Source organism: Corvus cornix, chromosome Z (genome assembly GCF_000738735.6).
Source record: "Corvus cornix cornix isolate S_Up_H32 chromosome Z, ASM73873v5, whole genome shotgun sequence".
In the NCBI taxonomy this organism is placed as follows: Eukaryota; Metazoa; Chordata; class Aves; order Passeriformes; family Corvidae; genus Corvus; species Corvus cornix.
In genome coordinates this window covers 39,375,304-39,391,288 of record NC_046357.1, presented here as the reverse complement: position 1 = coordinate 39,391,288, position 15,985 = coordinate 39,375,304, and the positions used below count along the sequence as shown (strand labels likewise).

The 15,985-nt window shown below is 37.5% G+C and overlaps 1 protein-coding gene across 3 annotated transcripts in view; it reads right to left on the bottom strand.

The window, feature by feature from the left end:
- Positions 1 to 12,681: 12,681 nt before the first annotated feature.
- The window catches only part of TLE1 (TLE family member 1, transcriptional corepressor), a 74,330-nt gene continuing 71,026 nt past the window's right edge, over positions 12,682 to 15,985 (bottom strand). For all 3 annotated transcript variants that reach the window (XM_039567749.1, XM_039567750.1, XM_019288401.2), the window contains 2 exons: positions 15,866 to 15,942; positions 12,682 to 15,704 (listed from right to left, as the gene is read on the bottom strand). In XM_039567749.1, the coding sequence (XP_039423683.1) occupies positions 15,597 to 15,704; positions 15,866 to 15,942 (185 nt within the window). In that variant the 3' untranslated portion in view covers positions 12,682 to 15,596. The remainder of the gene's footprint in view (positions 15,705 to 15,865; positions 15,943 to 15,985) is intronic.

Below are 15,985 nucleotides of genomic sequence, written 5' to 3'. Positions count from 1 at the left end.
GGTCTTTTAGGATCTCTTCTGGTCCATCACACTGCATCTTGGACACATGCATATCTGACAGCACCAACAGCAGAGCTGAGTACTTCCAGGTCTTCTCCAGCAAGCATGCCCAGAGGAATATGACCATGAAAAGGTTGCTATCCTTTTGAATCCACACTTTGTATTATTATCGCTAGCCAAGTTCTTTCCAGTGTTCCAAGTTCATTTCAATGTTCTGTGACAAAGACCTTTTAGGACAAGTTGAGCACAATAAGAGCTTTCTAGTGATTTTGCCGTTCACCGGAGAATAAGTCCTTCTCCATAAAGTCAGTGCTGCATGCAAGTGCTGTGTTTGGAGTTAAGGTAAAGTCATCTCAGCTGCTGCATGGGAGGGAATGATTTATATACAGAAGAGTTTTAACAGTTCTCAAGGATGGAAACCACAATGGCACTTTTAAGATAAAAATTCCTTCCTCATATAACGAAAGGGGGAAAAAAATATGACATGAATTTACAGCCTACTCAAGCTGAGTCATAATCATGGAGGAGTTAAAATTACCATTTTTTTTCCCCTACCAGGGAGAAATAACAGTCCACAAATCATTTTGTCCCAACAAACTATTTCTGCTGGACAGGGCAAGGCACAGCTCTCTGGTCTTCACAGCAAATGGAAAAGAGGCAGCAGTCCTTATTCCAACAGCATTACAAAAAACAAAACAAACAACAACAAAAACCCCAAAATAAGCAAAACAGCCTCCCGAAAAAACAGAGAAGCCATAATGTGAATAGCTAGGCACTGAAACATGTCATCCAGAAAACATACGGTATCTCTATTCTCAGTGTTAAACAAAATCCAACTGGACAGGTCTTAAGCAACTCAACTTTGAAAAGGAGCTGGCAGAAGGTGAGAAGCCTTTAAGATAAACATCAGCACATGGATTATGTTTCCTCCTTGGTTTTATTAAAGTAATGAATAGAGATTAGGCAGCAAGAACACTATATAAAGGTAGAGGCCTACACTAAATAAATGATGTAGTTTTATGGGAAAAATACAAGAGAATGGGCTGAAAATTAACTAGATTTTAGCAAAGACTGACATAGAAGTATAATAGAGAGACCTACAGTGGCTGTGAATGTGTCATTCTCCCCTTGGTGGAGCCAGTAGGTCTAAAGAGAAAGGCTTTTTTCCAGTCATTTGTTTGGTTTGGTTGTGGTGGTTTTGTTGTGGTTCTTTTCCCAATAAATTTCCTGCTGGATGCTTGAATTGGTAGTTACGAGACGACCTCCCTCCACCCGCAGTGGGAAATCAAGCACATATTGATTGCACAAAATTACATTCATTGCAAAGCTAGCAGAAATAACAAAAAAGTTTCTTCTGCCAGTACAACTAGATACTAACCACTGTGGCCTCCTAAGCTGCCAACAGCCAGAAGATTGAGATTTAAACCCATTTTTAACTAGTTTCATCTAAAGAGGTTAGTCCTAATTTACCTGTTCATGCAGAATAGTCCAGCAGCTCAACCCACTCACCACACTAATTCCTCAGGACCGGGTAAGAGAGAAATGGATATTTTGCTTGTGTGCAACCGCAAGACAAACATCAAGGAAGAAAAAAGAGTAGAAGAGTTACAGATGTTAGGAAGGTCTTCCAAATCTCCAATTAGAGATACTGGAAAAAGGAAACTCTTCCTTTAAAAAGCTCAAAACTGAAGCAGAAAATAAATCAGTGAAAGTAAGATCAAATTAAAGCTGTTCTTCTGAAAGGGAGAACTTGATTGCTGTGGGATACTCAGACAATTGCTCAGAGCTGAAGCTGCTCTTACTGTTTAATTTCTGTTTTCTTTCATTTTACTTTTGTAATATGAATTTCTTCACATTGGCATAGCAGCAAGCTACCTCCCAAGGAGCTGGACAGACAGTCAAATAGCTGGCAATGTTTTACTTTTGATTGAATGTCTTGCTCGAGGCATATTTTCAGGCTTTGGATGAAAGCATGGGAAATTGCTATTATAAGTCTTTGACTTACAAAAGCAGTGTAGTGGTGAAGACACTGCTATAGTACATATTGTGGAACATTTCAAAGCAACATGGCAGAACACTATTCTGTCACTACACATGAGAATAACAACTCACATAAATATAAAACCCACTTTCAAGGATTTCTATGGTAGCAGACTTAGAAAAGCAACAATGATTTTGAACAATACCTGCAATTTTCTGTATTATTTCAAAAAATTAGACAGCAAAGAATTTTCAGTAAGATTACCAAAGGATGGTGGTTTTTTTTGGAGGTAAATGCCATACAATATTCAGCACTTTGTGACATGGGCCTGTATTAGTTTCAAAACAGGAATTTGTAATGTCGTATTATAGTTACATCATGCTAAAAAAGGCAGCAGAGCCTTCCTCTGGGCAAATACGTCATCTGTTTCTTGCTCTATATCCAGGTTCCGAAGTCTCCAGTTTGACTTATCAAGAGTTAATAATCAACAGACTTGCACTGGGCATTTTAAGTCTTTTCTGGATATTGCGTTCCTGAACAGGAAGATGAAATTCCTTACAAGTAAGATATTTTCCTGGGAACAGAGAGAAAGACCTCTGATGGTACTTACATACAGTCTATTTTCGTTAGAACAATTGCAAGCAAGCTGTCTCAAATAAGAATGCTGAAGTCTCTGCCAAAAGCACATTTTACTTTAACCCAGTTGGTAGCCATTGCCTGGTTAGATAAGACCATTTCTCAGGAACTTACCAAACATGCAGATAAACATTTGCTTGGTTATTTGCTCTTCCGCTGCCTTCTTTCCTGAGGGTATTAAGAAAAACTCAGAACAACCAACAGTGAGTTCAGCCTTGCTGTATTTGGTTCAACACAAATGTAATATTCCACCCAAGTATCTTCAATTGAGTAAAGAGTCTTGGCTTACCTTTTAGGTGTTACATCTTCATTGCGGCTCAAGTGTGCTATTTCTAATGTATCTCCATTTCTTCTGTAAATGGAAAAGTCTTCCCTGCTGGCAGAAAAACAACGTTCTTTTCCAATCCAATCCATAGTCACCTTCCTTTCCAGTAAGCAAGCCCCAGATAAAGTCCTTCGCCCTGGCTGAAGAAAGGCAGCAGAGCCAGGGTGTGCAATTCCTTTCCCTCGGGTGCTTCAAATCCACTGCAGAGCAGTTTGCTGCAGGGAGGTGAGGGAGATGAGAAGTTCACTGTTAAGTTAGTGGACACCCCCCAAGTGGAAGGAGCCGTGACCAGCCAAAGACTTGGTGTCACCCCACAAACCCCTTCACTCTGGGTCTTTTTCTTCACTTGTCCCTGGACCGTCCTGGACAGGCCCAGACCGACAAAAATACTTGGTGATGGGGCTGTAAATTATTTATTTAGAAATGTTGGGGCTTATCCTCATCCACAAGAGATTTATGCAAAGTCTTTTGATCCAAATTTCCCACTGCTGACACTCTCCTCCTCTGAATTTCTCCCAGCAACCCTTCTCCCAACAGGCCTTAAACACTGGTCCCTCTCCTACACCTCCCCATCCCTCTGTTCCTTGCCCAGCACTCCAGCCCAGCTCTATCCCCAGCAGCACTGGGGCTGCCTGGGCAAGATGGAGGCCAAACTACAGCTACTGCTCTGTGTGCACACTGTTGCTTACATTTCCCCACCCCCAACTTTACTAGGAGTCCACCAGAACATGATACCTCTGCTCCTCCAAACCTTTACTAGCCCTGTCTTGGAGGCCACTGGTCTCTCCCAACTCATGGTCCAATTGATTCAAAAGGGAGGCTTTGCTTTTCATCTTCCTTCCCTCCACCCTATTTCAACCCACCCCTACACCATCCCAGCATGAAAAGCCTTTAGAAGGGCTGTAGCTATGCTATATGCCTTCTTAGTGCCTTTTTTTAGCAGAAAGACGAATCTTTAATAGACTATAAAATAAAAATTTTGGGATAGTTCATAGAAATAAAACCTTTTTTGCTAAATGGACAAAACTAATTTTGGATTTTGTTTCACAGTGTTAGATTCTTAAGAAAATATGGTGGGGACTCGGTTTACTCTCAGCTAGAGTATCAGAAAGGTATGGTGCAGGAGAAAGGATATTATGGTAGAGTCCAGGAATACTCAGATCAACTGTTTCATAAAAATTAAACACCCAGTAGAAGCCATTGATGGAGAACTTGAAAAAAGTTGTGAATTTTTTCAATGAATGACATGAATATGATTCTGGGTACAATGAATAGTTTAAAAAATAATCATAGGTAAAAATTTTTGCTGGGACTAGAAGAAATGACACTAGCAAAAAATTTGATGGTCACCAGTATACTGCAAAATTAGAACCACCTTATGGTTCTGCAGTTGGAATATTGGAAATTTGAACAGAGATGGATAAAAAAAGCTGCATTTTTCTAATGTGGCAAGTGAGAAACATTACCCAGGAAAGCATAATTAAAAAATAAAATCAGGCTGATTAAACAACTTGAATTTTGTTTTTCTGACGTGTTATTGGCTGTAATTGTGCATTATGAAAAATATGGTCTGACCAAAGTTGGACTGACCAGAGCTTAGATTGACAACAAACTCTCTTTGAACTATCTGCAGAAAAAGGATGCAAGCACAGTTTAGTGTGCTGTCTTTTGCTGGAGCTCATCAACTGCTACAGGATAAAGGGTGCTATTTATGGTTTGCACAACTTTTCCAGTCATTAAGTCTTGGCCGATAACTGGTTTGTCAAGAGTTGTTTCCACCCCTCTCCCCCCCCACCAATCCTCTTTTAAACCATCCAACTGTCCAGAGCAGCTTTTGTTGCACTCCAAATTCCTCACAGCCCAGTCTGAATTTTGGTTCTTTCCACAAGAAAGCAAGAGCTTGCAGCTTTGAATTTATGAAAAGAAAGCTTCTGCTTTTCATACAGAATGATTTGTTATCTCCTTGATCTGTGTAGAATAATAGGCTTGGCCTCATTAAAGTTGGGAGTATGCATGCAGGTAACAGTGCTCGTGCCATCAGCCAGAAGAAATGAAATTCTGAATACTGTATCACCCAGTTTAGTTTGTCTGTTAGTTACAAGAGAAGACAAATTCAGTGATTAGCCAGGGCAGATTTTCTGTATCCTTTAAATAGGGAAGATTCTCTGTGTCCTCTAAATATTCTTTGTTCATCCAATATATGTATTGAACTATACAAAAAACCCAGTTTGTTACTAAATGGCAAGGTTTATTTTGAGAATGCAATTAGTATGTAATACCTTGGAAGATGAACAGCTATTGTAAATACAGAATAAAGGCTCAAGCACCATAGCTCTTCTGTGCCTGTATTTGTGTTTTACAAGAAAAGACACACAGCATAACTTCCATAAAAGGTGCTATAACTAATTTAGAAACAGTGCCTCCACGAATTAGCATTTCAGACTGACATATGTGTGCATTCATGATCACAAGAATTCAAAACAGTGGTCTAGAGAGCCATGAAGTTCTCTTGATCCCCTTCAGCTGTGCTTTGAACTCTGCACAATACCTTTTTTGCCATGCTGCCCCATACTCAACTTCTGTCTCAGCTCCATAAGGCAGGCCACTAATTTTCTCTAATCAGCTGTGTAAGTGTTCATAAGCCCTCTTAGCTCATTTACAACAGTGGACACTAATACAACAGGAAATGAACCTATTGGTTTCACTTAGATCCCTGGGCAGCTGCCAGTTACCAAGAGATCTCAGCTGAGTTTGAAAACAGCAATGCTCTTGATTGCAAAATGACTTTTTCCCTGCTGCTGCCGCTCTCCTCATACTCACTTCTAATCAATACACCATTCTAATTCACAACCATATCTTTCTCAGGAGGCTTTGAATCAACTAAGTACAATTGCAAGCTCAAAGAAAATGCTGGCATTTATTTTTATGTTGCAAACTAACTCTACATACGCCCTCTCTCAGGATTCACAGAAAAGTTGAGTCTTTTATTGAAAGGCCCTATAAAACTGAGGTAAAGTACAAAATTAGAAAGGTAGCTCTAGTAGAAATGGCAGAGGATGAAACTCATTAGGTATCACACCATAAAGAATAGAGGGGAATTGGTTTAAACATGACAGAAGTGAGCTTCCTAGCAGCAAGGAATTTAATCCTAAAATCTACGATAAGTCTTGTGTATCCCATGAGTTTTTACAAAACAATTCCATTTCACTGTAACTGCTCCAAAATCAAATGCATGATACGTATATACAAATAGAATGAAATAGTCAAAAAGTTGTTCCTAGTCTGACCAAGTATCAACTGAACAGAGGCACCTATTAATATTTTTGCAATTAGCTTCATAAATTACCTTTCAGTTTTGTCACTTAACCTCTGAATTTCATATGTACCAACATAATTTAAATATGTTATGGTTTTTGCCCATCTGTACAATGAAATTTCTGTATAAGGCTCTAACATCTCCTCTCCCACTTTCCAATGGGAATGAGCTGGGGGGGCAGCAAAACCTACCGCTAATGCTTAAGCTTCCTGGAACAGGCTGACTACAAGCATAGCTAAGATAATAACTCCTTCCCTCCTTCAACCACACATAATACAGTCTTTATTCAGCAAAGTCGTTTCACACCATGCCAAAGGTCAGCTTTTGCTGTATTAATAGCTGCTCTGGGAGGATCAGTGTTGTGCTATCCTACATTTCTTCCAGGGCCTGGAGATGCAATTTCCTACAATCTGCAGGCAATTTCCCACCAATTTTCTTGGGGAGCTAATAGGCTGTGACAGGAGATGGAGCTAGCAAGCAGCAGGCGGCTTCAGAAAAGACAAATTGCATCTTTGCCACCTAACTGGGCAATCTAGAAAGACAGAGTTTATAGCTTTGTAGTGTTATTGGGCCCCATGCTAACAGCAAATCGTTCAAGCTGCTATCTGAATTTCATATTCTTTTCCTTCTGAATTGTTATCACCACATATCACTTTGTTGCACTTTTTCTACGAACGACAGTTAGACACAGATCATGTGTGATTACTATTTTAACTGCCTTTTAACTAGACAAGCCCTGCTAAATGCTATCCACATCAGAAACAGAGAAATATACAGTGTCTCTGTCAAACAGCAATATTTTGATTATTTTCATACTTGTTAAGGCAAAGCAGACACCTATGGAAAGGGATTAATTTGTAAGCTAAATTCAAATGAAACAGACAGGGGAAACTATGGGAACATTAAAAGTGTGAGCACACCTATTGTGGTAAGAAAGTCCCACTGATCATATATAGTACAAAATGAAAGCAATAAAGAACCCCCAAATATAACTGGTAAATTCTCCCTCTAACTCTAGTAGATTTTGAAGCCTAAGAAGTTAACCTGAACAGTCAAATCAGTTCAAAACCATCCATGCAACGATTTACCTTGCACATCTAAAATTAGTAAGACTAGTAAAGCTCTAAGAATGTATTATCATATCCACTTTGACAGAAATGAAACTGATTTAAAGCTGCTAACCCCACCTAAGGTTACAAAAAACATTAATAACTAAAGAAAATTATTCAAAGGCACATAGCACTAGCAACTATTGCAAGTGGTATCTGTCACTGTACTTCCCCTTACTGTTATAGCTTACCCAAGGGATAAATACTGTAAACACATTCTATTACAGAACCCTGTATATCTGTATGTTTTCTTCAAAATATAGAAGAACAAATTTCTGAAGGCATGGAGGTTATTAAAAAAATTAACAGTAGTAATGAAATTATTATAATTAGCAAAATTTGCAAGGTTAATATTTTTCCCCTTCCCCCGTCCCAAGAATAAATTAGGTAGAGTAAAAACAATCCCATCTAAATTATTGCTGTCCACTGGGAGACAAAATTAGTACTGAGATGTATAAAATTTTACTATAATTCAACCCTAAGGATTTTTTTTTAATTACTTAAGTAATGAAAAAATGTAAAATTACAGTGAACAAAGTGTTGAAATATTCTAACATGCATTTTAAAACTCTCACATTTAAACCACTTGTCATTAATATCCCCATTTCATATTTGTGGTTTTTAATAAGTTACAGCTAGATAAAATACTGAAGAACCAGGAAGAATTATAAATAGAATATCAGGTCAATAACTTGTGCTCAACGAAGAAGATTATCTACATAAACAAATAAAAAAAGCTATGAAAACCATTCAAAATCCAGAAGTATTTCCTTAAACAGATTCACTGATAAAAATACATGAGTATCAGGACTTGGAAATCTTGAATTTGACAAATGAAAATCAATGATTTATCCATACAAGTCTATAAACTTCTTGAAGTACACATTCAAAAATTCAATTATACCATATATTTGTGAATATTCACTCAACTGCAGTTAGAAATACACATCTCACATAATTAACAATCAGAAAGACAGAGAAAAGTTAGAAGCATTATGTATGTATAACTCATTAAAACACCTCTAGAGATCTAATGTATATTCAGGAGGAAACACAAAGGAGCACAGTAGTAAACTGATTTCTGTATGAAAAAGGAAACTTATTCCAGTAAATAAATTTAATGCGGCCACAAAAGTTGAATCACTCCAAAGTTTTGTTGCATGCATGGCATGCTAAGCAAATACCAGGCTGACAGTAAGGACATTTACATACTTAACAGTAGTGTTTGGCTGAGTCATCAGCAATTAGAAAATATTTTGAATTTGCAAAGCCATCAGATTATATATTTACTTGAAATCTAATTTTAAAAAATTGGGTCCAACTGCAAAAAAACCCAATATGTGACTAATTTTTTTAAGAATAAAAAGAATAAATTTTGCTCTGCAAAATATCATGCTACAGCAAACCACAAAATAAGTTACTAGCTTATCATAATTGCAGCCAATTTTTAAAGTAAAGGGGTAATCCACTGTGGATCACTGAAGAAAATGTGACAAAGACTGTGAAATGAGCAGATGGATTTTATTTTAAACAAATTAGGCTCACTACCAGGAAAGTAACAAGGATTTCTAAGCTTCCACTGCTATGGGTTAACTTTCATTTATGACCCCTTCATTCTGCTTGTTAACTTCTTTAAACTGCCATTAAAATCAGTGCTCGAAGGAAAAACAGATTTATTGTTTGCAGTTACAAGCTATCATCTCAATTTTCTGTGTTAATGACAGAGTATACAAAAGGGATAATGATAACAGTATGTTTGATTACTTAGTCTCCAGACTATGTGTTATCTTCACCTCAAACTCATTTTTGGCAGAAAACAGATAGAAACAGGGTTTGAGAGATACTATACCTTTGTACTGTGAACATAGCAAAGGCAATCCTTGCCAAGCTGTACACAATAGAACTGTCTAGTGTTCCTTGCAGCATCTCTTCTATGAATCAACATAACCTTACAAAAATATGGGCAAAATCACATGTGAAATTATAGGAGAGGAAAGATCTCATAATTTTAAGTTTTACTTCAGAAGCCACCACAGAATTTTTCTGGGAAGAGTGAACTATGCCAAACCAGCAATTCTATAAACAATAAAAGTACAAATAATATAGAATAATGCAGCTATCTTATCTCTGAGTGCTTGTTTTAGTAAGGGAAATCATTACAGCAGACACTGCCCAATATAATCAATGCAGCTATCCACTAAAATATTCAATCAGATTTTCCTGTATTCTACGTATCATCAATAGGCAACTAAATTCTTACTAATGCATAGTAGAGCATAGAGCCAGAAAGGACACAGACTGTTGTTCAGCTTCTAGGAGTGAGCTGTGAGACCCAGATGTAAGAAATATGGGAAAAAACCCCAAACCCCAGAAAAAACACGGCTCAGATTTGAAAATAACATTTGTCCCCACAACAGAAATTTTTTGGTATTCAGTTTTCTGACCAGCACTGCAGCTTCCAGGAAATAGAAATCCAGCACTCTCAAGAATTAATGTATCACAGAAGCAGTAGGTTCTTTGCTTTGAGATACAGCATCTTCAACAACATTCTGCCCTCTGAAGGCTATTATTCATTCTTCTGATTTCCCTGCATGTTTTCTTGTTGTATTCAATTTATACTTTTAAATTTATGTCAGAAGAAAAAAAGAAATAAATCAACACAAAATAGTAAAAAAACACAAACCAAAACAAAAAGAACCCAAGCCCACCCATGTGCTTAAATTGTGTTCAAAACCTACTTTTTGCTGATTTAGAAAATGTTTCAGTGTGTGAGCTCTCCTATATAGCTGAGCAGAAACTCTGGGTAAATTTCACAGAAATGTCAGTAAGATAGATTTTTCAAGCACCCAGTTTTTACATGTCTGGTTTCCCTAGCAAAATCTACCATACTGCACTAAGCACTTAAGATGCAATGGGACATTTGGGAGCATGTTGCTGAAAATGGGATTATCAATTGCTTAGAAGCAGATCTTGAGCTACAGAAATAAAAGGTAATGGTAAATGTTGGGAACTGTCTGTGATTTAACTCCCTTTCCTCTTAGGATGAGGTGGTTAGATGTTTATGGATGTCAAAGAAATGTCCACTTCCAGTTCAAACACACAGCTCAAGTGTCTTTGAATAACTACACAGAAACATTTTAACAACTTTACAGAGAAACAGAAGTTAGTGAAATTGCACACTGAAATCTCATTCTAGGTGAATTGCGTGGATTGCATGTTAGATTACACCTAAAATATACGTGTTTCTATGTTCTCATTTTCCATGTGTGTGCAGTGTGACCAGGTGGCCAAGGAGGCCAATGGCATCCTGGCTTGTGTCAGCAATAGTGTGGCCAGCAGGACTAGGGAATGGATTTTCCCTGTCCTTGTCACTGGAATGGCTGCACCTCAAATCCTGTGTTCAGTTCAGGCCACTCATGACAAGGACATTGAGGTGTGTCCAGAGAAGGGCAATGGAGCTGGTGAAGGGTCTGGAGCATAAGTCTTTTAAGGAGTGGATGAGGGAGCTGGGATTGCTTAGCCTGGGAGAAAAGGCTCAGGGGACACCTCATCCCTCTACAACTCCCTGAAATGAGGTTGTAACGAGTTGGATGTCAGTTAGCCTCTCCTCTCAAGCACAGGACAAGAGGACATAGCTTCAAGCTGAGTCAGGGGAGGTTCAGGTTGGACCTCAGGAAGAATTTTCTCATGGAAGAAGTTGTCAAGCATTGGAGCAGGCTGCCCAGGGAGGTGGTAGAGTCACCATTCCCAGAGGTGTTCAAGAAATAACCAGATGCAGCACATAATGCTATGGTTTAGTTGACATGTGATGTTCAGTCAAAGGTTGGACTAGATCTTGGAAGGCTTTTCTAACCTAAGTGATTATGTGATTCTGTCTGTGTTATTTCCTGCCATGAACTCTTGCATTCTGGTTTGTTAGGTTCAACTCTGAGTTGCTTCACCTTCCCCATTACGTAATAAAGTATGTCTGTCTGGCAGGACACTATGACTGAAGTCTTACATAGACCTACATTCTCAAATTCCTTCTGTGTACTTGTGGTAGGAGAAAAAAATAAAATCCTTCAAGGAGACAGCAGAGTTGGAGCCAGTCCACATTCTCCAGTGAAGTGATTTAAGGGGTAAGCACTTTATCAGTAATGCAAAATCAGAAGTCAGTACTTCTCTTTAGCCCAAAAACTTTAAAATCCACCTTCCTTAATTAATGGAATGGTGGAACTTCCCCATCAACTCAAAATTGCACCAATATAGTAGAAAATATGAAAGATTATTCTAACTAGACTACATAATCCCACAGACTCATAAGTGGGCTAGTCGTTCCACAAAAATACAAACAAAAAAAACCTACCAAGAATTAAACACCAAAACCAAAAATCAGTTTGTGAGTTAAAGCTACTTCAGTAACTTAGAAACTTCTGAAAATTCTACTTGTATCATCAATGCAAAAATGTGACCCAAAAATGATGTCAATCATTTATACACAGTAGTATATATGAGACTAGATGACAGATTCTACATTGATGTTAATATTAAAAAATAACACGTGTTGTAATGGTCTATGAAAATCATATTCATTTAGTGCTCCCTCTTTCCTTTAAAGGAAGAAAAGCCTTTGAAATGCCAAATGAGTTAAAAAGAACTAATGTAGATGAAAATTCTCTCTCAGGTACCAGTGGCTTGTAGACTAACATGGGAAATTATCATTACTTGGAATTATAATCAAAAAGAAAGTCTGACACACTGACAAATACGTTGTGTGGAATGATACCATGATTTTCTGCACAATTGATTTACGAAGGGTTATGCCAGTGCACATATACAAAATATACATATTAAAGCTGGCAAAGAATTTTGTTCAGTTGAATTGGTATTACCACAAATCCCCTCTTCATCAGTTATTGTATGCACTGACATCCAAAATGTCTTTTGTAAGGACTCCCTGCTTCTATCCAGCACTAGCATTTGCCAGAGCGGCATTCAGACATCTCTGAATACTGAGGGCCACCCAGCACACAAAGACTGTCCCAAAAAAGGGCTAACCAAAGGTATCTTTTAGGACTGTAATTAAACTGACCTCCCCCTCCCCCCCCCAAAAAAAATTAATTACCTACGCAATAGTTACTGGCGTACTTCTTTTTCCCATATCGTTTTTCTAGTGCCTTTTCTGCTGCTGCTGATCTCGGTTGATCTGTTTCTTCATTCAACAAGCAATTATTTCCACCCACTACTTTACACAGAGCTACAAGAACTTACAGAAGTTTCAAGCACCACAAGTTTCAAATCTTGTAGGTAATTGCATACACAGACATGCCAGGAGTTCAGGGAATCTATCTTTTCATTAAAACTTACATCTGCAAGTAGAATATGCTTTACTGTCTGACAAATGAAAAAACCCATGATGTTTCATAAACATTAAGTGAAATCTGAAACAACAAATGGAGAGAACTACTCATCCACAAGTATGGATGATGCATCCACAAGTTTTCAGATGCATCCACTAGTTTTCAGACCCAAGGCTTAAAGTAGATATGATGGGTGGGGGGGGAGGAGGGGAAGAATTAATTTCTTAATTACAATCAAGAAATATATGGTACAAATATGATTAAATTCATTCACATGCATACATTTCTGATTCCATAACTGCTCTGACACACTGTGCGTTCTAGAAGCCAAGAAAATAAGGTATTTTATGATTTTCCTAACAGTATGATTTTGAACCTCCTGATTGCCAAGAATGTGATTACACTTGTGGTTTTTTTTCAATTCATATGGATATGTTAGAATACTTGCATTCTTGGTTCCTCTGATATCAACTTCAGAGAACAGCAAAAGGATACCTATAAAGTAAAAGCCAAGGTGATAGCAGTTTGGCAAAAATCAAAAACATCCTAACTAAAGCAAATTTGTGGGTGCTGCTAAAGTCAATGATCACTGGCAGAGCCAGATGTTCAGAGAAACTTCAATATGAAAAGTGTAAAAATCAATAATCTAGTAAATACTTGATTTTTTAAAACTTTACCTTTTAAAAATGGCATAGCACTTCCCAGTATTTCAGTGTAGCAAATATAGTTAATTCTTTGAAAAGCCTGATGATTCTGCTTTTTGCCCCACTATGTCTGAAAGCAACATGACCAGCACCTAAACTGGTCTGTCATTTCATACAGATACAAATTAACAGCAAGTAATCAACAAAGATATATATGGATACATATGGATTGAGGCTAATTTTAAATGTATAGGAGACCAGATTATCCTGAATGGGTAACATTCTACATTCCAAATGAATGTTAGTCCATTAAGGCTATTACACATCTACATGCTATAAAGTGGTTTCAGTAGAATGGTTATGTAAATTGAAAAGAAAGCCAGTGTCTCTTCAGACTACTAACTGAGATAAAATTTGCCCCCAGATGAAAAATTCTTTATCCAATCAATGCATCTGTCAGTCAAACTTGTTTCTTCCTAGCTATGTGTCTTTGAAAGAGCAGGGACATAGGCCATTGTCAAATGCTAGCAAAATGAGAAAGCAGCTCTTCTGTCTGCCAGTTTGTGTAATCTGAATTAGTTGTTCAAAGATATTCTTCTGTTCATCTGTACTCTCCATTAGCAATAGAAATTCTAACCAAATTACAGAATGTAGGAAATGCATGACCCTCACCAGTGCAATAGCAAAGTTTGTTGTCTAGCGCACAGTGGCAGAACATGCTAAACTGAAAAAATAATAGTTAAGTAAAGTGAACACATTCTCTCCTCATCCATTGCTCTTGAGTACACCAAGAAAACTTGAAGATGCATAGCTTTGGTAACTGACTGCTTAGCATGGCTCTTCACAGATGTCACACACTGATGTGACAGTGGAAAAAGTTGCTCAGCATGAATACATAGAGCCTACAGGCCTGCATAATATGGGACACTCAGGAAAATTAATTCTAATTAATTTGTAGAGTGAATTAGTTGAAAATCAAAATCCTTCTTAGTCAATATTCTCACAAGAAATTAAGAGGCGAGTTTAACTTAGTTTAGGTTAATTCACTTCACTTGCAACCCTGCAAGTATTTAACGTCTTTAAGCAATCCCCTGTAAAACTCACACTTTTGGTAATTTAGTTAAATTTACCTGAGTATCTAAGTATAGACAAGACTTTAAAAAGGAAATGGTCATTAACTACCACTTCTCTGTAAAACATGAAGGGTGCAACTTATCTAGCTTATCTAATCACAGACACCCTCAGTTAACGAATAAAGGCTCTGATGTACTTAGTTGAAATGCAGTCTCACATGAATTCTGTTCAGCTGGGGGAAAAAGGACAGGGAAGTCACCTCCTCTTGTAGAGAAATGACCAAATGAGTTATGATCAGGCACATATTACTGTATCTGCCAAAGAACATATACATGGGACATCAGAATGAACTTAAACTGAACAGCTTTATGAAATGTTCAATTTTTATATTTACACTATAATTAGTACAAAACTGCCTTTTTAAGTTTTCTGTAGAACAAGACAGTATCTACTGGACTTGATACCCTAGTATGTCAAATCAACTACTTTGAAGTATGATAAAGGAATCTAAGAATAGTTATAAAGAATAAGACACCATTTTCAAACTATACATAGTGTTTGCTTTTGCTTCTAAAAAGGTACTTATATCCCCAAAAGATTTTTAATTTTAAATAAGCAGGGCAAGCAGGGAGGGGACAAGGGGGAAGACTGGTTGTTCGTACTAAAGCCTTTACTGTAGTAAACTAAATATATTTACAATTTGTACAAATGTTTGACCTTCAACAAAAATACAAAAACATATCACAAGATGCAAAACCAGGAAACAAGTTCATCTGAGACACTGCTGCTCTACACAGGATAGAATGCAACTTGAACTGCAAGGAACAGAAAGGTATTTATCCCCCATATTCAGGCAATGAGAACAATTTGCATGAGGTCACAAAAAAAAAATAAAAGGCTCCAACATTCTTCAGTAGACTTGGCTTTTAAAAATTATGTCAAAAACCTGGGCTACATCTGTCCATCTTGCCTCTGTGTTCCATCTGGTCCACGTAGCCAATATTTAGTTGCTGGATGTTGCCTTCTATTTTGAAAAATTGGAGTAGTTTCATGGCAAGGTCTGGAACCTCAACACTTGTGTTCCTTTCAAAAATTCAAAACCTTTCTACGTCTACAATTAAGAACAATTTTGGCCCAGTTCAACTTCTAAAAGAATATCCCCGTCATATTTTTCAGTAGATAACTTCATAGACTGTAGCCTTTTTGTCTCCAGAGCCAGTGACTATGTACTTATCATCCACAGAGATGTCACAGCTAAGCACTGATGAAGATTCTTTGGACTAGAAGAAAAATAGAAATATTTTTCATCATTAAAAAGAAGTCTGTTGCCCTCATTTCAGTATCCCATTTTGGGTAGATCACATATATGAAGATATCCAAGTCCACTCTTGGGACTCTGCATGGTTTTTTTTTTTTTCATTAAAAGCAATATCATCCTCACCTGGAAGATACTGGCTCCATAAGGAGTTCTCCATGCATTAAGAAGGTTATCTTTCCCAGTACTCACAAACCATTTACCTAGAATATAAACCAGAAGGATTAAAAAAACATGAAAGACGTG